At 35.9% G+C, this 21,687-nt stretch overlaps 3 protein-coding genes across 3 annotated transcripts; 2 read left to right on the top strand and 1 right to left on the bottom strand.

The window, feature by feature from the left end:
• The first annotated feature begins 645 nt into the window (after positions 1 to 645).
• LOC145566843 (uncharacterized) lies at positions 646 to 7,918 on the top strand. The gene is made up of 16 exons (XM_081626130.1): positions 646 to 863; positions 2,514 to 2,635; positions 2,722 to 2,810; positions 2,959 to 2,991; positions 3,113 to 3,206; positions 3,413 to 3,455; positions 3,542 to 3,642; positions 4,769 to 4,833; positions 4,961 to 5,454; positions 5,595 to 5,682; positions 5,764 to 5,904; positions 6,130 to 6,698; positions 6,831 to 6,969; positions 7,047 to 7,115; positions 7,204 to 7,326; positions 7,498 to 7,918. The coding sequence occupies exons 1-16, from the start codon at positions 646 to 648 to the stop codon at positions 7,609 to 7,611; spliced, it is 2,502 nt and encodes an 833-aa protein (XP_081482256.1). The 3' UTR covers positions 7,612 to 7,918.
• An 817-nt stretch (positions 7,919 to 8,735) lies between these two features.
• LOC145566842 (uncharacterized) lies at positions 8,736 to 14,593 on the top strand. Its single transcript, XM_081626129.1, has 3 exons — positions 8,736 to 8,825; positions 13,902 to 14,116; positions 14,362 to 14,593. Exons 1-3 carry the CDS (start codon positions 8,736 to 8,738, stop codon positions 14,591 to 14,593), a joined length of 537 nt encoding a protein of 178 aa, XP_081482255.1.
• A 1,311-nt stretch (positions 14,594 to 15,904) lies between these two features.
• LOC145567749 (reticulon-like protein B2) lies at positions 15,905 to 18,213 on the bottom strand. The gene is made up of 5 exons (XM_081627119.1): positions 17,882 to 18,213; positions 16,801 to 16,981; positions 16,574 to 16,715; positions 16,424 to 16,493; positions 15,905 to 16,319 (listed from the first exon to the last, which is right to left on the bottom strand). Exons 1-5 carry the CDS (start codon positions 18,069 to 18,071, stop codon positions 16,150 to 16,152), a joined length of 753 nt encoding a protein of 250 aa, XP_081483245.1. The 5' UTR covers positions 18,072 to 18,213; the 3' UTR covers positions 15,905 to 16,149.
• Positions 18,214 to 21,687: the final 3,474 nt, after the last annotated feature.

The raw sequence follows: 21,687 nt of genomic DNA, 5'->3' as shown, positions 1-21,687 counted from the left end.
ATGAACATGTAAAGGCAAAGTCCAAAACCGCCTTCTTTGTTTCTCTGCAAATCGCAGCAACCGCCTTCTTTCTCTTCTCTTTACTCACCGTTTTCTTCATATCTTCCAATCTTTCTCAATAATTATCCATTTTTCCTCAATAAAGATAAATCCCTTTTTCCCTTCATTCTCACTTCACTTCACTCCACTGAAAGAGTGACAAAAAAGAAAAACAAAATCACAAAAATTTGCAATATAAGAAACTAAAAGAGAGTGTGTTATTCGTTTCTCTAACTAGATTTGACTCGTAAACTCGTTAAATTAAATTATTTCTTCTCACTTCAAAATTTCTTTTTGATCCTGAACTTCTTTGGTCTTTACCAATTTCAATTTTGGTACTTTAAAAAAAATTCGAATTTGATTAATAAATGCTCTACTATCTCTGTAATTGATGTTCAACTTAGGATGAAACATAATTTCACAAATAAAATTTGATTGTTGGAAAATTTTCACTTTGTCGTAATTTCGTGTCTCTGTTTTTTTGTTAGTAGCTAAATACAAAGATTTGGTATTTAAAGTACACAAAAGTGTGTGAAAAAAATCATCAATTTAATTTAGAGTGTGATAATACGTATTTTTGAAGTAACAATTGAAAAGAAGTGAGAAATGGATCAGAAGCAAATTCTGATGTCAGCGGTAGGGGTAGGAATCGGAGTGGGTGTCGGACTCGGGCTGGCTTCCGGTCAGACTATGAGCAAATGGACGGGAAGTTCATTGGGTTCGAATACGATAACAGCTGAGAAAATGGAGCAAGAGTTGCTAAGAATGATCATTGATGGAAGAGATGCTAAGGTTACTTTTGATGAATTTCCTTACTATCTTAGGTATTTTCTCTTTTTTTTTTTTTTATTGTTACTTAATATTTTGTACTTGTTCCGTTAATGGTTATGTGGAACTTTTGGGTATTATCTGTGAGATATAAAAAATTCCAAAGTTGTAGATAACCGTTGACGGAGGTTGTATAATGTTTAGATTTATTGATGATATGATCTAATGGGAAGTGGTATTAGATGTTTTTTTGGTCCTAAAGATCTACAAGATGCGATCATTCATTTATCGTACCCAAGTCCTTAGTCTACATTATTGTTACATTTTGTCCATAGGATCAAGGTCATGTGTTATAAGTTTGTTTGTTGCATTCCGTACCTTATTACAAAGTTGATATTTATAAAGTTGATTAACTAATAGGGAGAAAGTGAGAATGTTACAACTATGTTGAGGGATTTTGAGTAAAATTGTGCAAATACTTAATTAAGTATGGGAATACTGTATGAAACTATTGTGATCGGGAAGCCAATTGAACCGCGGATTAGTCAACTAGATGAGGGAATGACTGAATGAGGGATTGTTGGATTCTCAATTCTGTATGTTAATTCAAATAACACGATAATTTCAATTTAGTAGTTTGTGCTCTAGTATTTTAATGATTTCCTCTTTGTTTATATTCATGAAGTACTTGGTATATTTTATTTATGTCTCTGCGGTTAAGTTGTAACTAGAAAGTAGTGACTAAGGATTTTGGATAAGGTGACTTCAATTTAATAATGTTAAGTGTTGTAAGAGATATGTTTGGACCTAAAACTCTGACTATTGAGCTTCAAGCACAGCTGTCTGTTTCTCTCAATTTTACCTGTTGAGTTCTGGCAGCTGTGTGCCTGTGGTATGATCCGTTGTCGAATTATCATTGGTTAGTGGTTCAATTATCTATTGATGGTCTAATTAGGATTACACAGGAGGAAACTGGAGGTTAATCCTTTTTAATGTGCTTATTCCTTCCTTTCAATATATAATATCAAATACATTCCTGCTGTTCCTTTCTTATGATCTTAATTAGAATCTTGCAACTACTTACAATTTCCGGAATCTTCTTATTGATTTCCAATATATTATTTTTGTAAAAAGAAACATTATCTTGTAGGGTCTTGTTTAAATTGTTTTAATGAGTGCGTTAAAAATGTCAAAAAAAAAAAGTTAGTTTTACTAATGCATTTTTTTTTTTTTTCTGGATACTAAACTTTACTAATACATAATTACGTAATGATTAATAGTTAATGGTATTGAAAACGTGCGCAGTTTAAAAAAAACGAATGGTGTATATTGAATAGTACGTACTAGTTTCAATATATTTTACTCCACAAATAATTTTCAAATTGCCTGATATAATATTATTTTGAAGGGTATCATAATATATCATGCAAAATCTTTAGCTAGAGGAGTTGGATCAATGTGGCTACGAGTATTGTCTTTGCACAGGAAATATGCATCACTTTTTTCGAGTTTATAATTAAATTATGCTTTTTATGCTTAGAAGGAAATTCAAAGAAAAGAATGAACAATAGATCAAGAATGTCAGGCACAGTAAATTTTGCTACTCATTTGGGAGTTCCATCATTATAAATGTGAATTCTTAACTTTGTTCTGTGATGAATCCTGTTCTCATTAGTAATCCTGTATGCCATTATGTGATTTGTCAGTGAGCAGACAAGGGTTCTGTTAACAAGTGCTGCTCATTTCTATTTGAGGAAAGGTGATTTCTCAAAGTATACTCGAAACTTGTCTCCTGCAAGCCGAGCTATTTTACTCTCAGGACCTGCTGGTTAGTCTTCTAGCAGTTATGCTTCCTTATATTGGCTTATCTACGTTTTATAATATATTTGACTAAAGAGGCTATGCTTTATGTAGAACTTTACCAGCAAATGCTTGCAAAGGCTCTAGCACATTTCTTTGAGGCAAAGTTGTTGCTGTTGGATGTCAATGACTTTGTACTGAAGGTTGGTAACTCCTATCCCCCTTCTTCCTATGGTATCAATACAGCTGCAGATGAAATGAAAGTGAATTTTCCTAAACAGAATATCAGCAGAGCTTTGCAAGAAAAATATGCATGTTTCTCTGATTAAATTTCACTTGCTTCTTTTGCAGATTCAGAGCAAATATGGTGTCAATAATGATTCCGTAAGTTATTTAAGCTTTTTCTTTATTCTGTTAAGATAATGAATTTGCTTGTTTCTCAAACTTTCTTTGTGTGCATGAAGAAAATTAATTGCTCCATCTTATTCATTCTTTCCATTTTCAGTCCTTCAAAAGGTCCACCTCTGAGACTACTTTGGAGCGTCTTTCAGGTTTATTTGGATCATTTTCTGTGCTGCCAGCAAAGGATGAACCCAAAGGTAATCTGTTCAAAATCTTTGGAATATCGGTAATTTTTGGAGACCAAATTTGTCATTCTAATCATTATAAAGAAGAGTCACAGGAGTACAACAAATTCACCTACAAGAGTACAGATATATTATTCAAATATATTAGAACTTATTAACCATATGGTTTGCTCTGTTCATTATGTTAAAATTTTCTTGCTCATTTCTCTGGTCTTCAGCTGGTACCTTGCGTCGACAGGGAAGCGGATTTGACAATTTAAGGTAATTACATTCTGGCCATGAGCTAGACCCAATCCAATATCTACAAAAGTTTATGCATCACTAACACCATCTGTTTCCGTGTACAGGAATATAGAAGGCTCTTCTAGTTTTCCTAAGCTTCGCAGGAATGCTTCTGCCTCTGCCAGTATACATGATTTTCTTTTGCAAGCCGCTCCTACAAATACAGGTCTTTGCTTTGTCTTAATCAATTATTCTTAACAGACTTACAGTCCTATCAGTGTGAGTGGTTCGGTAGTGATTTTCCAAGGGCATGAATAGTTATATTTAGTTTCCAATTTTAGTTTGTCATTGATGTTGTGACTTGTGAGGTATCAAGGTAGTGCTTCGCTGCATGTTTAGCATCTTTAGACTTTGTTAACCTACTATTTTCAGTTTGCTTTTTGGTTAGTCTGCTGTTTTGGAACTAGAGGGTTCACATCTTAACATCGGTCTTGGGATCTTTACAAAGTCAATATCTTATTAGAAGAGCGATTATTTACATCTGATGCAGTTCTCTGCTAATGATGAAAGTCTGTATAATATTAAGAGTTCCCTGACATACTTATAATTTACTCATTTATATTTCTACCAATTCTCTCAAGGACTGCAGTATGTTTATCTATGTTTGTCGGCTACTTTATCCTTTAGTTTTGGGGGAGGGTGTGGACCGTGTGGTTATATGGGAGAGGGAGCTTCCAGAATGATTTAGGAAGTAATTGAAAGTGGCTATGTGTAATAGACTAAGGTTGATTGTAATGTAATTGCAATTTACTGATTCAATTAATGGAAGAAGGGCAGATTTTTCATTAGATTTCTCAAGGATTACAAGGATAATCAGTAGCTTGAGGCTACAAGTCTCTAAGCCACTTTAGGTAGCCACTCTCTAGTGTTTGCCTTCCAATTTCTTCGATAATCTATTACAATGCTCTACTACCATACTTAAGCTAATGGTCAAGGCTGACCTTAGGAGAGTACATGTGACTACTTAGCTAATTAGGAAAAACCATAAATGAACATAATAAAAGATGGTTGCCCTTCTTTCCTTCAAACTCCTTAATTGTTTTTGGCTCATAGTAAAGAAATGCCTTCCCTATGCTCTGGTGGCTGCTGCCCCTTTCTTGCGCCTCGAATACACCATCAACGGTTGACTTGAGTCCATTACACTATGTTGATTTACAAATCTCACTGTTAAGCCCATTATACTTGGTTTATTCTTCTGTTGATTATACTAAGGGTCATGCAAAATTCCTGACAGTGCATATGATGCAGTGTGTCTTTCTTTTCCTGTGCTTATGGTTACTTATGTTCTTCAGCTCCCCTCAAGCGAACAAGCAGCTGGTCCATTGATGAAAAGCTACTCATTCAATCACTTTACAAGGTGATGTGCTTTTTTTATCCTTAAAGGCTAGGTTGCCAGCCGTTCATCTCTCTATGTCTGGATTTTTGTGATTTATGAAGTTTAGCATGGGTATAAACTTTTTTTGTTTTCCGTTTTCTGTGGACAGGTTATGGTCTCTGTATCTAGGACATATCCAATCATTTTGTATCTAAGAGATGTTGACATGCTCTTGTTCAGATCTCAGAAGCTATACAGACTGTTCCAAAAAATGTTACAGAAACTTTCAGGACCAGTTCTCATACTAGGTTCACGAATAACACATTCTGACAGCAATGAAGATGACATCGATGATATGATTATTGATGTGTTTCCTTATAATATCGAGATTAAGCCACCTGAAGATGAAACACGTCTAGTTAGCTGGAAGTCTCAATTGGAGGTGGACCTGAAGATGATTCAGGGTCAGGACAACAGAAACCACATTATTGAAGTGTTAGCTGCAAACGATGTTGAATGTGATGATCTTGGCTCCATTAATGTGGAAGATACCTTTGTTCTCAGCAGATACATTGAAGAAATAGTTGTATCAGCAATTTCTTATCATTTGATGAATAATAAGCATGAATATAGGAATGGGAAGCTCTTGATTTCTTTTGAGAGGTCTGCTGTTACATATTTTTAAACATATTTGTCCTACCTTCATATCCTCTTTCCTAATGAAATTTCTTTCCTTTGCTTGAGTTGGGATATATTTTGGTCATGTGAGCCTTTTGATAATGTGTTTTTGGGCTGTTGAACAGTTTATCCCATGGACTAAGCGTGTTTCAGGAACGTAAATCAGCTGCCAAGGATACATTGAAGCCAGAATCACGTGGCAGACCTTCAAAGGTAAGTTTGCTTTTAGAGTAGAGTAAAATGTAATAGTCGAGGAGCCATCTAGTCCATCACTCCATCATGCTGAAATTGTAGGGAGCAGTCGGAGCACGTGGAGATGTTAAGCCAGAAACTAAAGCTGAAGGTGCAGCTCTGAAAAATAAAGGCGGAGAAGAAGCATCTGTGCCAATGTCAAAGGATACAACAGATAATGAGGCTGCAAGTCCAAAGGTCCCTGTAAGTACAGCTGCTCAACTGTGGTGATCTTAGTAATGTTGTTCATGTGATTGATATTTAATTCAAAATTTCAAAGCATTTTCTATTGCTACAATGTGCTTCAAGTTTGTGCTGATATTATTTTTGTTCCCAACTAAGTTGCCAACTTCGATGTTCAATCATTAAATATTTCTCCTTCCAAATTAGAGGACGTTTTAACGTGGTGCATTTTATCGTGTCCAACAGGAAGTACCTCCCGACAATGAGTTTGAGAGGAGGATTAGGCCAGAGGTCATTCCTGCAAGCGAGATTTCTGTGTCATTTGCTGATATTGGCGCCCTGGATGAAACCAAGGAGTCACTGCAAGAACTAGTAATGCTTCCACTTCGTAGACCAGACTTGTTCAAGGGAGGACTTCTGAAACCTTGTCGAGGAATTTTGCTTTTTGGACCTCCTGGTACTGGCAAGACGATGCTGGCTAAGGCTATAGCCAAAGAGGCTGGAGCAAGTTTTATTAATGTATCTATGTCAACCATCACATCTAAATGGTTTGGTGAAGATGAAAAGAATGTTAGGGGACTGTTCAGCCTTGCATCTAAAGTCTCCCCAACAATTATATTTGTAGATGAAGTTGACAGTATGCTTGGACAAAGGACCAGGGTTGGTGAGCATGAAGCTATGAGAAAGATTAAAAATGAGTTTATGACACATTGGGACGGGCTTACAACCAAACAAGGTGAGAGAATCCTTGTTCTTGCTGCAACCAATAGGCCATTTGACCTTGATGAAGCAATTATACGACGGTTTGAACGGAGGTAATTAGCAGTATTATTTAGTTTTATTGTATTTCCATAACGTTTTGCAAAGGTAAGAGTAAACTCTGGATGGACTTGATTAGTTGTAGGTTGTAGCTCACTATTTTGTGCTTCGTTCATCCTCAATTATAGGATTATGGTGGGGCTTCCATCAGCGGAGAATAGAGAGAATATATTGAGAACTCTTTTATCGAAAGAGAAAGTTGAAGGAGGACTAGATTTGAAGGAGATTGGAATAATGACAGAAGGATATAGCGGTAGTGATCTTAAGGTAAGTTTGAAAGTAAGGTCTTTTTTAGTATTATCTGTATAATGGCCATGGACATGACAAACATTGCTATGTGGCAGAATCTCTGTATGACTGCTGCATATCGACCTGTTAGGGAGTTGATACAGCAAGAGAGGTTGAAGGATATGGTAAGTTCATAGTCCTCTGGAAGGTATTGTTTTCCTCTGTTGTGCTTTTTATCTACTTTAGGCTATTATAAGAATTCATTTTTTTCAGGAGAAAAAACAGGAATCAGAGGAAGGCCAAAATTCGGATGCACAAAAGAAGGAAGGCGTTAAGGAGAGAGTAATTTCTCTTAGGCCTTTAAATCTGGAGGATTTTAGGCAGGCTAAGAACCAGGTAGGTCTTTTGCTTGAACACCAAATGCATGATTTGACATGTTAAACATTTCGCATAGCATGTTGTCTTCTCTGATTGCTTGCTTCACCTTTGTTTATCTATCTTTCAAGATGCTTTATGTTGGTGATTATAGAAGCTCCTGTTTCATCTGTCAACCCTACTTGTTTGCAGGTTGCTGCTAGCTTTTCATCCGGGGGAGCAATAATGAATGAACTGAAGCAGTGGAATGAGCTTTACGGGGAAGGAGGCACGAGGAAAAAGGAGCAGCTTACATACTTTTTGTGAATGTGAACTTGGAAAATAAAGTCAGTTCATTTACCTAGGTTCCTTCTATGGCATCGATGATTACCTGAACAAGGAAATTGTTTTGCGACTTGTGTTCTTGAATGCAGCGCTGCTGAGGTACACTGAATGCTCTGTGGTAGGGTAAATGGTGAAAAGACCATGATGTATCTTAGGTCAGACATAGTTTAGCTTTGCTTACCCTCAACTCCTCTTGTTTGATGTCTAAGTATGGGTGCAATCTTCCTAGACCAGGCCACTCTTCATGTTGTGCTGTTTCATGTAAGGGGTGTTGTTTGAATTGTGACTGGCCAATTCTGTGTAATACTTGTAAGAAATTAACTGTTATTTTGTAATCTACTTTAATTTCTGATATTTCATGATATTTACTTTCAATAAACTTTATAAATATAGAATTGTATGCATAAACGGTTGAGGATATGCATTGGATAAAGTATAAAATGCAAATGAGAAAATTTCGTAATATAGAAGGAGTATGTACAAAGTTGCATGAATTCGTATTCCACGCCTTTAAACAATGTTAAAATGAAAATTAACTAAATTAATGAGATATTGGCTTAGTGGTTAAGACTAAGGGTTTGTGTACGATAAGTTACAGGTTTTTAAATTTTCCAATTTCCATTGGTAATTTGTATTATCCTTGTGACTCATTTGCAATAATTTTCATTTGTAATTTGTATTGTCCTTGTGACTCATTCGCGTAAAAAATAGAAAAAAGTAATAAAAAAAAAAAAAAAATTACACAAATTCTATTGTCTATGCTTGTATTACTTATAATCTTAACGTACAAGATCTCGATTTTTTTTTTTTTTTTTTTTTTTTTTGTCAACGGATAATAATATTACCAGTGAGGATAGATTTTTAGGGGAGTTGTCTTTGAGTTGGATTTTCCTAACTTCGATAGAAATTGTGTAATTTAACCGTGCACCACCTCTAGTCCTCCTCTACCTGTATACAATGTGATATATTTCTATTTAACAACTTTAGGGCTACCTATAAATATGTGAAAAAGATTTATTTTAATGAAACCACAACTTCGAGAAAAGAAAAAAAGAAAAACTTTGATTGTTAGGGCTATAGTCCTCTCCCTGTACAGGCTTAGTGAGATGGCGTTAAGCATGAAGCAGATGGCTATCCTAATTGCCTTCTTTGGCGTCGTGTCGTTAATTTGCGGTGTTATTGCTGAAAATAAGAAGGTATTTGATTACTTTCTCTATGCCTCTGCAAGTTTGTGCTCAATATATTTTTTTTGTTGTTCCGCCCAGTTCACCCTTTAGGCTAATCAAGATTCGGGGATCAGTTTTGGGCGATTAGGTTCCAGCCCCCTCTCAATTGTTGTTGTGCTAAATATATTACATTGTGTATTAATTTCGAGTCTCCTGTGTTAGAGATTTGAAAATTGTTTTGAACTTTTGATGCATTATTAAGGAACTTTCTTTGTGTAAAGCATTACTAATGTTAACTTATCCGGTTGAAATTGTACATGGTTTGTCTAATTCAAAAGTTCAAATTTAATTGTGTAGATTCTTAGATACACCATACTGTACAAAACTTTTAGTCGTTCTGCCTTGCTAGTCATGTGCTTTAGGCGAACACTTGTGTCACCTGATTCGCGCACGACTTCAGGTGTAATAGGTCACATAGCGCATCCACTTGAGTTCATGTAATTTACGTGCATTCGTGCCCTAATGCACGCTCACCGAAACGAGATGTAGTTGTTAGGGCCTATAATTAGTGTTGATATTGTATAGTTAACGGGCCTATTTCTTGAGCCCTAATCTCTTGTATAAATACTCTACTCTACACTCTAATGAAACTACGGAAAATATTTTCGTGACATGGTATCGGAGCCAAAATCATTCTAATCCCTAAAATCAATTTCTACTTTCTACATTCTAATCCCTAAATTAATTTCTATCATAATCTCTACAATCAAATTTCTGGATTTTTTTTTAATCAAGCAATTTCTACGAATCTTCTTGCTGTTCTAAATCAAATTTTGGGCCTTTTCTAATTCTACTGGTTTACTCCTTCGATTGTTGTGCGTTGCTTCCCATACTACTACTCTCCATCTGTGCGCTGCTTCTCATAATACTACTACTTCTTCTTCTTGCTCAAAAATGGTGAATGACAACCGCAATTCGATTCTCAATTGTACCCACTGCAATCGATCGGGCCACGACTATAATTCTTGCTTTCTTGTCCACGGCCTACCCGATTGGTGGCTGGACAGATATGGAAGTAAAGGCCGTTCTTCGTCTTCGGCAATTGCTTCCCCTGTGTCGCAAGATCAGCCAGGTCGCAGAGTTATCCCGCGGGACAGCCCTCCCAGCCGCAGCCAGGCCGCGGAGTGGACTGCCCAGCAGGCTGCGACAACCTACCAACCAGAGCACTCCGCGACCCAGCCGCGGGACAGCCCTCCCAGCCGCAGCCAGGCCGCGGAGTGGACTGCCCAGCAGGCTGGGAGTCCTGCTCTTCCTCGGTTTACTACTACTACTGCCTCTTCTATCTTGGGTGTGTTTGATACTCCTACGAATTCTATGGCTAGTGATTCTCTATCTTTCTCATGGATTATTGACACCGGTGCATCCCATCATGTTACCGGCAATGACAATTTTTTACAAGATGCTCATTCTATTATCTCTTGTCCCGTTGGTCTTCCCGATGGTGCTAAGGCCATGGCTACTAAAGAGGGTCGTGTTGCCTTGGCGGATGGCATTACTCTCGAACATGTTTTATTTGTTCCGCAATTGAATTGCAACTTGATTTCTGTGTCTAAGTTGATTGATGACTCTAATTGCTTTGTCCGATTCACTAATTCTCTTTGTGCTATACAGGATCAATCCTCGGGGAGCTTAATTGGTGGCGGTGAACGGATAGATGGACTATATTATTTCCGGCGTCTCCCAAAAGTATGTGCTCTCACAGGTCCGGCCATTTCTACATTCGAGTTGTGGCATCGTCGTTTGGGGCATCCGTCGGAGAAAATTGTCAAAATGATTCCTGCTATTCGAGGTAGTTCTGCTCCTAAGTGTTTACATAAAGCATGTGAAATTTGTCCTCTCGCAAAACAAACCCGAGCCAGTTTTCCTGATAGTGATAGTCGTGCTAGTCGTATTCTTGAAATGATACATTGTGATTTGTGGGGACCGTATAAGACGGCTTCTACTTGTGGTGCTCATTATTTTTTAACTATAGTAGATGATTTTTCAAGAGGTGTTTGGGTTTATTTGCTGACTGATAAAACTGAAGTTTATTCTTCTTTCTGTTCTTTCTTTGCTATGGTTAAAAATCAATTTGATGTTACTGTTAAGTGTGTACGGAGTGATAATGGAACTGAATTCAAACACATGCTTCCCTATTTTGATGAACATGGCATTCTCTTTCAAACCTCTTGTGTCGGTACTCCTCAACAAAATGGTCGGGTAGAGCGTAAACACCAACATATATTGAATGTTGGTAGAGCATTGATGTTTCAAGGCAATTTGCCAATTGATTTGTGGGGTGAGTGTATTCTTGGGGCGGTTTATGTTATTAATCGCACTCCTTCTCTTCTACTTGATAAGAAAACTCCATATGAAATGCTTTTTGGCAAACAACCTGATTTTGATACATTACGTGTTTTCGGGTGTCTTTGCTTCGCTCATAATCAAAAAGCTAAGGGTGACAAATTTGCTCCTAGGAGTAGGAAATGTGTGTTTGTGGGTTATCCTCATGGCAAGAAGGGTTGGAAGTTATATGATTTTGAAACTGGAGAAATTTTTATCTCACGTGATGTCAAGTTCTATGAGAATGAATTCCCCTTTGTGTCTACTAGTGACTCTCTTGATGCTAATGTGGGTACCGAGGGTGTGTCACATGACAATGTGGTAGTTGATCATGATTTTTTGGATGATTTGGAAAATGTGTTGGAGGTCGGTGAATCCTCTATTGACCCCGATTCACCACACGCACCGAGCACCCCTGCCACTACATGTGCTACCCCCCATGCTCCTCACACTACTGCACCTTTTGTGCCCTCTAGTACTGCTTTTGCCTCGGAGGCTGCTGATCCGAGTCTCTCCTCTGAATCATCTCTTGATCTTGATCGTGGTCAACGGCACAGACATCCCCCGGGTTGGCATCGGGATTATGTTGCACATACTATTTCTGTTCCGAGTCCATCTATCACTTCTGGTTCACCGTCTACTCCATGCTCCTCAGGTACTCCCTATCCTTTAGCACATTTTGTGAATTGTGATAAATTTTCTGTGCGACACCGTGTATTTATTGCAGCTGTTGATACGATGGTTGAGCCTCGTAATTTCAAGGAGGCAATGCAGGATGAGGGGTGGAAAGCGGCTATGCAAACAGAAATTGATGCATTAGAAAAAAATGGCACTTGGGTAATGGAAAAATTGCCTCCTGGTAAGAAAGCTCTTGGGTGTCGATGGGTTTACAAGGTCAAACTTAATTCTGATGGCACACTTGAGAGATTAAAGGCTCGTCTGGTTATCTTTGGTAATCATCAGGTTGAGGGTATTGATTACAATGAGACTTTTGCTCCCGTCGCTAAAATGGTCACTGTTCGTGCTTTTCTTGCTGTCGCTGCTGCAAAGAATTGGGAATTGCATCAGATGGATGTCCACAATGCATTTCTACATGGTGATCTTGATGAGGAAGTTTATATGAAGCTTCCCCCTGGATTTCATGGCTCTCAACCTGGTATGGTGTGTCGTCTTCTGAAGTCATTGTATGGTCTTCGACAAGCACCTCGTTGTTGGTATTCTAAATTGGCCGCCTCTCTGAAAAGGTACGGATTTGTGCAATCGTACTCTGACTATTCTCTCTTTACTCTGCAATCTGGGTCTATACAACTTAGTGTTCTGGTGTATGTTGATGATTTGATAATTTCTGGTAATGATTCTTCTGCGATTTCAACATTCAAGTCATACTTGAGTGACTGTTTTCATATGAAAGATTTGGGTGTTTTGAAGTATTTTCTTGGTGTTGAGGTTGCTCGTAGTCCGGAAGGCATATTTTTATGTCAACGGAAATATACACTTGACATTATTGCAGAGTCTGGTTTGCTAGGTGCTCGTCCGGCAGGTACTCCTATTGAGCAGAATCATACTCTAGCGAAATCAGAGTCCTCTTTCTTTTCTGATCCAGAGCAGTATCGACGGCTTGTGGGCCGTTTGATTTATTTGTCTTTTACTAGACCGGATTTAGCATACGCGGTGCATATTTTGTCTCAATTTATGCAACAACCGCGACAGGACCATTGGGAAGCAGCTCTTCGTACAGTGCGGTACTTGAAGGGATGTCCGGGTCAGGGAATCCTTTTGAGTTCAGATTGTGATTTACATATTACAGGTTGGTGTGATTCAGATTGGGCAGGTTGTCCCTTGTCGCGTCGTTCTATCTCTGGTTGGTTGGTGTTTCTTGGTGCTTCCCCTATATCTTGGAAGACTAAGAAACAGGACACTGTGGCCAAGTCTTCTTCAGAGGCCGAATTTCGCTCAATGTCTAAAACCACTGATGAGTTGAAATGGTTAAAGGCCCTTCTTCTGAGTTTGGGTGTCTCCCATCCTCGTGCTATGAGTTTGTTTTGTGATAATCAATCTGCTTTGTATATTGCGAAGAATCCGGTTTTCCATGAGCGTACCAAGCACATTGAGGTTGATTGTTATTATCTTCGTGATGCAATTCAGGATGGTATCATTAGTCCGTCGTATGTGAAGACAACGGACCAATTAGCGGATATTTTCACCAAGGCTTTGAGTAAAAGTCAATTCATGTATTTACTTGGCAAGTTGGGCATTTGTGATTTGCATGCTCCAACTTGAGGGGGGGTGTTAGGGCCTATAATTAGTGTTGATATTGTATAGTTAACGGGCCTATTTCTTGAGCCCTAATCTCTTGTATAAATACTCTACTCTACACTCTAATGAAACTACGGAAAATATTTTCGTGACAGTAGTGATCTTGAAAGTAGAAAGTCGTGGATCATAATATGAAGCAGATCAATAGCTTATCATTTTGCTGCTACTTAATCGATTCTCACCCTCAACCTTGTGGCCAAAAAAAAAAAAAAAAAAGTACGGATAATAGTCCCAAGCATATTCAACATGAATAAAAAAAAAAATTAAAAAAAAAAAAAAACTTATACTACAGCTTAAAATGAGCAACTGCTGTCATCTGATGGTATATCATGTCTTTCTTGGTTCATTCTAACGATATCTTCGCAGCATTGCCATACGCATCTAATAAGTCACACTTATGATATGCAGCCTTCAACCGGAACACCTATAGCAGGGAAGGGTGTTGTAATCTGCAAGTATCCCTCTGATCCAACCGTAGCTCTAGGATATACATCTTTGGCTACTCTGGTAATAACTACTGTTATCGGGTTCAAGTCAATTTTTCACCCCTATGACAACAAGGCAGTTCCCACTCATGCCATCTTTGGTACCAAAGTCATGACTGTTTTCTTCAGCATTACTTGGTAGGTTGTTGTTTCTCTCCTAATTTATTTATGATTTTTCAAGTTTTGTGTAATTTCAATGTTGTTCTACTTCTACTTAATCTGCTAGTATCTTCTGCATGGATTTTCCCATTAGTTACTGTGGCACATTTTATTCTAAGCAAATCCATGTATTTTTTTTCATTAGTTAGTGTAGCACATTTTATTAGTGATGTCGGTTTTGAGCAATACAAATGAGATTTATCATATTTTTGGAACATAAACAGGCTGATAGCGGGTTTAGCTGCTACACTGCTCTTATGGCCAACAATCAGTCAACAGCTTCATTTGAGTCACACAGTGCATCACACCCCAAACTACGCTTGCCCCACTGCAAAAACAGGGCTCATGGGAGGTGGCGCCTTTATGTCTCTCAACTCAGCCCTCTTCTGGTTGATGTGCCTAATGTTGGTTAAGAATGCGCGAGAAGATTACTTTGAGGGATCATCCCGAGTTTAGCTTCTTACAAGCGGTGATTGAATCAGCAGGTTTCAATTAACAGAGCTTGAATGAGTGACTGGAACTTCTCTGGTTGAACTCTCTCGTTCACAGTAGTTTATATTTTTTTTCAGTGATGGGCAATTTGTTGAATACCCTAATTTATACGTCGTATGTCTATACATCTGTCGTTTCTTTTTTCTTTGGTGATGAGTAAAGAAAGAGAGCACTTATTATGTGCTCCATTTACCACCCAGGAACCTTAGTTCATATTCGCTCTCCATTATTACCAAAGGAACTCTACTTTCTTTGGCATGTAAATACAAGAAGGAAAGTCTGAATTTAGAGTTAAAAAGGATCTATAACTTCAAAAATCATACTACTAAGATTTTATTTATACACGTACAAGTTTTATCATTTTGAAGATTTTGTTTTGACGTATTGTAAAAAAATCAAGGAATAAACAACAAAGAACACACAAATTTACATGGTTCAATAAATAAAGCGGAGAGTCCCAATTACCGAGAGGGAGATTTATTGATCTCGAGTAAAATTCAGAATTACGCTAGATTAATGACCTAGGGAGTTCACATACTTATTCACAAAACAGAAACAGATTGGGCATCGAAAATTGACCCAAACAGAAAATCATAAGCTGATTTAAGGGAAATTCTAACAATATGCATGTCACAAATCCCACATAATAAAGCTCTCTTTCTTCCGTTGTTGATGATTCAGCCAAGCCCATAAGCTATACGAACATACCGTGCACAACCAGACCATAATTTACGCATTACAAGTTACAACTACCATTAGACAAAAAAGACAAAAAAAAAAGAACACCATCAGTTTTCACACTAACTTATCAACATGGTTAAAAGTATCGTGTCCATCACATAATTTAACATTTCCCGCTATTATAAATGAACTCTTCCCCTCCATACTCCATACAGTCCGTAGTAGTGTTATTTTTTATGCAGAGTGAGCTCAGAACAGCTAATTAAGAAAATGATAGAACCTGCCGAGTGCATAACTGCATACTACACGTCAAGATGCCGAGTGCTGAGTGCATACTACAGCTCAAGACTCAAGACATGAGAAATTATCATATTACTGCCATCTATGGAGCAGAAGTAGTTCAGCAAGCATGATATTCCGTCAGTTTAATCATGTTTCAAGATTACAACATATTGAACACCACCGAAAAGAATCTTATTGGAGGAGTAACACAATATATGCATATAGAAAATTGTCAATTAGAACATCCATTTATAAACACAATTTGATCTACCATCTACAAAAATAGAGATTAAATATGCAAGAAAAACACAATGATCAATCAAACAACCATTCACGAAGAATGGCATCACTTTATAATCTCAGAAAGTACAGATATATTAATAAAAACTGCTGTCTTCCCCATGTTTAGTATGAAATATTCATAATGGTTATCACTGTATATCGAAAGTGCTTACAAATTCCAGCAAGCAATTCCTACCCGAGTAATATAATTCACTGGACAAATAAACCTACCATGAATACGGCCACCAAAACCTTGTACTTAACATTCTACCACATTAAGCTGTCTTCTTGTCTTTCAACGGACCCCTTGGTATTTTGCTCAATACTTTTGCATCGAAGACTGCATATTGCTTCTTTAACTCGATCATGGCCTTCTCACCAAAAGCATCTACTTGATCTTCATATTTCTCATAAAGCACAGGCACGGTGTGAAGGAGAACAAAGCCTATTTAACCCATGGGAAAACCAAGCAAATGAAAATAAGAAAATCATTCAGTATATCTAACCATATATGAAGTATTACTGAGCTTGAGAATAAATGGACATTACATATGTAGAACAGAGTCAAGAAGTTGCAGCAACTGCCCAAAATTGAGAAAAGCCACAATCCAGCAATCACCTAATAAAGAGGTATCAAAGTAAGTTCCACGCTAACAAAAGTTTTACAAAAGCAGTTGTAACGGTTACAGGGGAACATACAGCGAGAAACTTTTTCAGGTCCCTTCCTGAAGCAATCTCACGAAGAGATGCAAGACCTCGATTGATCTCATATCTCAAGGCAGAGGCAAATTCTAGGATAGGGCCTTCTGGGATTCGTGCTTCGGGGATTTCTGGGGGAGCCCTGTAAAGAGATCAGGTGCGTTAACAAAAAAACGTAGGAAGACCTTCAGTTACAGGACATAGCAATGACAATAACCACAGCTTACTTGCTCATGAAAGTTGAAGCATTTGACCACAGAAACAGCACGGTAATTGTAAGCATCAAGAGATGGCAAACAAGAGTGAGCAAATGATACTCAAATACTTCAAATAGAGCCCAAACAGCTGTGACAGTCCCAAGAACTATCGCCGAAGTTTTCTTGTCCCTCCAGAGAAACACATCCGCAGCTGCAGCCATGTGGAATCAGAATCACAAATGCAAGCAACAAAGTGGAAAGTGGAATATCCCACATACTATGAATACTACTATAATAAACAAGAGACTTGTAGATTACTCTTACACCAATTCTTAAACACCTCCCCAACTTTATAGCCAACTAAAAAGGGTAAAGGGGAATCTATATTATGATTTAAGAAGATTCATATACAAATAGAAATAACTTCTAAGCTTTTGCATAATTTAATTCCCTTAATTGAATTTTTTACACCATCGTTTCGCCTCGCATTAAAGTAATCAAGTACTTTAAACTTTCACACCATCACATAATCCCTTTTTGACTACAGTCATAAACATCAACATTGAAGACCCAGCTTAAAGAAGCTGTAACTTGACATGAAAAAGGCCATTAATAAATTTCAACAAACCCACCTCAACTTTACTCTTTCCACCTAAATAAAGCATCAGTATTCATTACTAACAAAACATCGAAAAGTAGTAACATTATCATGCCTAATTACACCAATTCCTCCTTAAACTTAAAATTCAACAATTATGAATTATGATCACAAAATTTACGATTTCACATGTACCAAAAATAAGATCAAAATTCAGAAACCATATCACAAACTAGATCTATGTCACAATCATCCTTCGAATTATAGTCACACCAACATTAATCAATCAAATATGATCAAATCCCAAGCTTCAGTCTAAACAATCACACAAACAAATCATTCAATAAAAACCACAATTACAATCAAAATCACTCCCGATCTCCATTAATCAACAATAATCAAGCTAAAAACAACCATCAATTCACACAAATTGTACGAAAAACAAGCAAATTCAGAAGATACAAACAACATTTCAATCATAAAAAGCGAAAATCAAAAATTGAAGAAACATACGTTTACCACCACCAAGGACCTTATGAACAGGCTTATCTCTACCAAAAAGACGATAAATCTTAGATTTCAAAGAAGAAGGAGCGGATTTATCGTCATCGGAATCGGAAGAAGAAGAATCATGGTGGTGAATTTTCTCGGCGATCTTCTCCATGAGAGATTCAGACTTAGGTTTTTCTTCGTGTTCCACCATAACTGATAAACCCTAGAAAACTTCGGTTTCTCTCTCTATTTCTCTGTAAATTTCACCTGACAATATTTTCTCTCTCTGAATTTTGTGATGATAGCTCGGTTTTTATTTTATTTCGTAAAAAATGGCCCCTTTCTCTGTCTTTAATGATGTCAGCCGTTTCTAGAGAAGTTAACCCAAACCCAAACATGTTACCAATGGGAATTAAATTAAGGGTAATTGGGTCGAGTTTGGTTGAGTCGTGTCGAGTCAGGTTTAATTTAAGTTTGAGGTATGATAATTTATTGTGTTCATACACGTTTGAATTTTAACTGAATTACTTTTCAATCGAATTTAGTCTAGTTTGATTTCAATGACCTCTATGAAATATAATCTGACAGGGTCAAATGGTGTATTTGGAAATATCATCTTTGTTTCTTTTTGTTTGTTTCGTTATCTTTAGGAGGTGTCTAGATTATGGGGATTGTTTCATTGCCTTCAAATAAGAAAATGGACTTGAAAAATTGTTTTTAGCTTAGTATGGTGTATTTAGAAATAATTAAGAATTTATTCGATTTCTTTAGTTTATAGGTATTGACGTATAATGACAGTGGTTGTTGTCTACTTGTCTTATTACTTTAAGTAAGGGTCTCTAAATTTAGTAAAAGCTATTTTCATCTTGTGGAAAATTCATGTCTAATGAAGGTTTTGGTTCATTAGAATCAACTATTTTTTGTCAATGTCAACCCCAAATAAAGCAATAAATAAGGGGACAATCAAATAAAATCTTATAAAGCAAGAAATCAAAATATGTTGAAGAACAGTTAATTGATTATGCACAGCAAAAATCAACCAAAGTTGTAGACTTGTAGAACATGAGTGGTTTATAACTTACATGTGACTCATTGATTGTGCACTGGTGTAGTATCATAAACTAAATCGAACACTTCTTTACGTCTAAACCCTACAAATTTTCCTTTGCTCTTATTATTACAATTTTTTCTTCCTCTGTTTAACAATACTTTACATATTAACTTATAGGTGGCTAACCGGTTATAATTCATTTAAAAGAATTTGACTAAAATCTATAATCTATAATTAGTCTTAATAATCGTACATAATTATGATATTTCACAATATACCGATATGCAGCAAGAATAATGAGAAAAAGCTTGTGATGATTATAGTTTCGGTAATTGAAGGAAACCCAATATAGGAATATGGTATAATATTTAGACCGACATATTATTAATTTAACTCCAGCAGTAAATGTGAACTAATTTAATTAGCTACAGTAATAAATAGATCCATATATAATTTGAGATTTTTATAAAACTCTATGGTGACATAGTCTTTACACCATAAATAAATAAATAAATAAAAATAAAAACAAAAACATATACGGGGTAGCTAGAGCTGCTTTGGACCGTTGTGACGAATTTACTGAAAACATCTGAACTAAACTGAACTCATTGAGGCTGAATTGAATAGTGCTAAAATAAATTGTTTATGAGAGAAGAAAATTAAAAAATAAACTGATTGAAACTAAACTGAAATTAAGCTGAATAAAATAAGCCCGGAGTATCATCAACGACCTCAAAGGGGTCAATAAGAAACAAACCAACCCATAAATTGCTGTTAAGAGGTACACTAATACAAAAATAAGTAGGTTCTAGAGGCTTTACGTGAAAGCCAATAGTAAAAGAACGTGAAAGCAAGCAAGTCGCCTTCCAATTCTGGTGGGACAAAGCTTAATTGGTATATTTTTCCCAATCTTGATACTTTCTTCGTCATTTTATAATCAATTGAATCTTTCAAAGTGAAATTACAGTTGAACTACACTTATCATTCATTAATTCTGAGTATCTTTATTAGTCATTAGATGTGTGACATGTGGAAATTTCTTAGCCATGATTTATGCTCCTACATTATGTAGTTTTCTTTGGTACAAATATACGTATTGATTAATGATATGTTTATAATACGGAGTATAAGGTTTGTCACGGAATTCTAATGACCTAAGATTTTGACAATCTTATTATTTCTTATTCGTTAAGTATATAGGTTATTCAATGGGACATACTGTCAACTTCATTGAAATAGGATGTTTTTTCATACTATCCTTATTGTTAGGGAAGTTACATTTTTGTTACAAATTTTTTAACTTAATATTATGCATGTAGACATGTACTCCGTAGTTACTTAATTTAATGACAATTTTTTAGGACTTTCATGATATATTTATTGGAGGATTTGAGTGGTATTGCTTAGATTCGTCTTGTGACATAATAAATGAGATGTGCTTGTTATAGGGAGCTAGCTATTGGCCTATTGCTAGTTTCTTTAGCTTTAGTTTGCTTTTGGTACTTTTATAGTGTGTGTTTTGTTTATCTGTTGTACTGTTGTTAAATTTGAATTTTTTTTTTGGGTGTGTTTGTTTATTTTGTTTGGCACTTTGCCCCTCTTCTTCAAACACCCCCTCTCCCCAAAAAAGAAAGAAAAACGATAAGACTGACCTACCATGTGTTATTGTAGCTATTAAAATAAATCCATAAAGGATTAAAAAAAAAAATACTAGAGTGATAATTTAACTTGTAAAAAAACATACTACGTATAAGTGGTAGTTAAAAAACACTAAAGTGCAATTAGGTATTTTAAGACATCAAACAACAGATATATCTCAACAAAAAAATAAATAAATAAATTTATAATTTTCCTGTATAAGTTTATCACACCCCTATTGAGGGCATAACTTTTTCTTCTTTTTTTTTATTGAAACAATTGAGGGCATAAATTAATGTATGTTAAAAATTACTTGTATTAGTTTTCCAAAAACACATATTGGCTAAACTGACAAATTAATTAAGATAAATTTAATATCAATTAGGTATCTATCTATCTATATACATCTATTAACTATTACTAAAAGAGAAGTTGTTGACATCACCATTGCCCACGTGTCACTTTCTCAATAAAAAATTTCCCGCCTAAATGCAATGATGATGTCATCTTTTTTTTTTCTTTTTTGGGAAAGCTATCATATTTAACATTTTTGAAATTTAAATGTTAGAAACTTCTACATTACAACTAAAATCTATCAATTTATCGTAGGAAATTGAAACAATTTTAAATAGCACACTAATAAATGACCTCCTACATTGAACTATGAATTAGACAACGTTGAACAGATACTATATCATAATTTTGATTAAAATAAAAAATTATAAAATTACAAAATATACGTAATTCTTATTTATATTCATGTATAATAGCGATTTATTTTTAAAATATACAAATTAAAAATAGGCTTTATATAAACCTTGCATCGCACGGGTTCTAACCTAGTATTATACTAAAGTAACCCCCAAGAATATTATTAGATTACACATGTCAACCCCACATAAAATCCCACCAAAAAGGTTTTTTTTTTTTTATTACTAAAAAATAAATAATTTCAAGTTAGTTATAAAGCTTGAAATTTAAAAGCAATCAATAACTAAGCGTTAATTTTATAAGGATAAAAGATAAGCTAGAAATTTTCAATTTTCACATACATATGTTCATGCAATTTGGCCAAATAAAAAAAATCACTAAGTAAATCAACGTACAAAATTTATTTACCATATTATGCATAAAAATA

The sequence above is a fragment of the Chenopodium album genome, chromosome 11 (assembly GCF_948465745.1).
Source record: "Chenopodium album chromosome 11, dcCheAlbu1.1, whole genome shotgun sequence".
NCBI classification, from domain to species: Eukaryota; Viridiplantae; Streptophyta; class Magnoliopsida; order Caryophyllales; family Amaranthaceae; genus Chenopodium; species Chenopodium album.
Note: the sequence above shows the minus strand (reverse complement) of the source record. Positions and strands in the feature narration are given on the sequence as shown.

What these genes read in the sequence shown, in the direction of transcription:
- LOC145567749 (XM_081627119.1), bottom strand. Translation starts at nt 18,071, where the DNA reads ATGGTGGAACACGAAGAAAAACCTAAGTCTGAATCTCTCATGGAGAAG. An exon ending in ACCTGAAAAAGTTTCTCGCT is followed by an intron (nt 16,494 to 16,573) that starts GTATGTTCCCCT and finishes CCTCTTTATTAG; the next exon opens with GTGATTGCTGGATTGTGGCT. An exon ending in CTTGACTCTGTTCTACATAT is followed by an intron (nt 16,320 to 16,423) that starts GTAATGTCCATT and finishes TGGGTTAAATAG; the next exon opens with GCTTTGTTCTCCTTCACACC.
- LOC145566843 (XM_081626130.1), top strand. Translation starts at nt 646, where the DNA reads ATGGATCAGAAGCAAATTCTGATGTCAGCGGTAGGGGTAGGAATCGGA. An exon ending in TTTACTCTCAGGACCTGCTG is followed by an intron (nt 2,636 to 2,721) that starts GTTAGTCTTCTA and finishes TGCTTTATGTAG; the next exon opens with AACTTTACCAGCAAATGCTT. An exon ending in TTAGGCAGGCTAAGAACCAG is followed by an intron (nt 7,327 to 7,497) that starts GTAGGTCTTTTG and finishes ACTTGTTTGCAG; the next exon opens with GTTGCTGCTAGCTTTTCATC.
- LOC145566842 (XM_081626129.1), top strand. Translation starts at nt 8,736, where the DNA reads ATGGCGTTAAGCATGAAGCAGATGGCTATCCTAATTGCCTTCTTTGGC. An exon ending in TTATTGCTGAAAATAAGAAG is followed by an intron (nt 8,826 to 13,901) that starts GTATTTGATTAC and finishes TATGATATGCAG; the next exon opens with CCTTCAACCGGAACACCTAT. An exon ending in GTTTTCTTCAGCATTACTTG is followed by an intron (nt 14,117 to 14,361) that starts GTAGGTTGTTGT and finishes GAACATAAACAG; the next exon opens with GCTGATAGCGGGTTTAGCTG.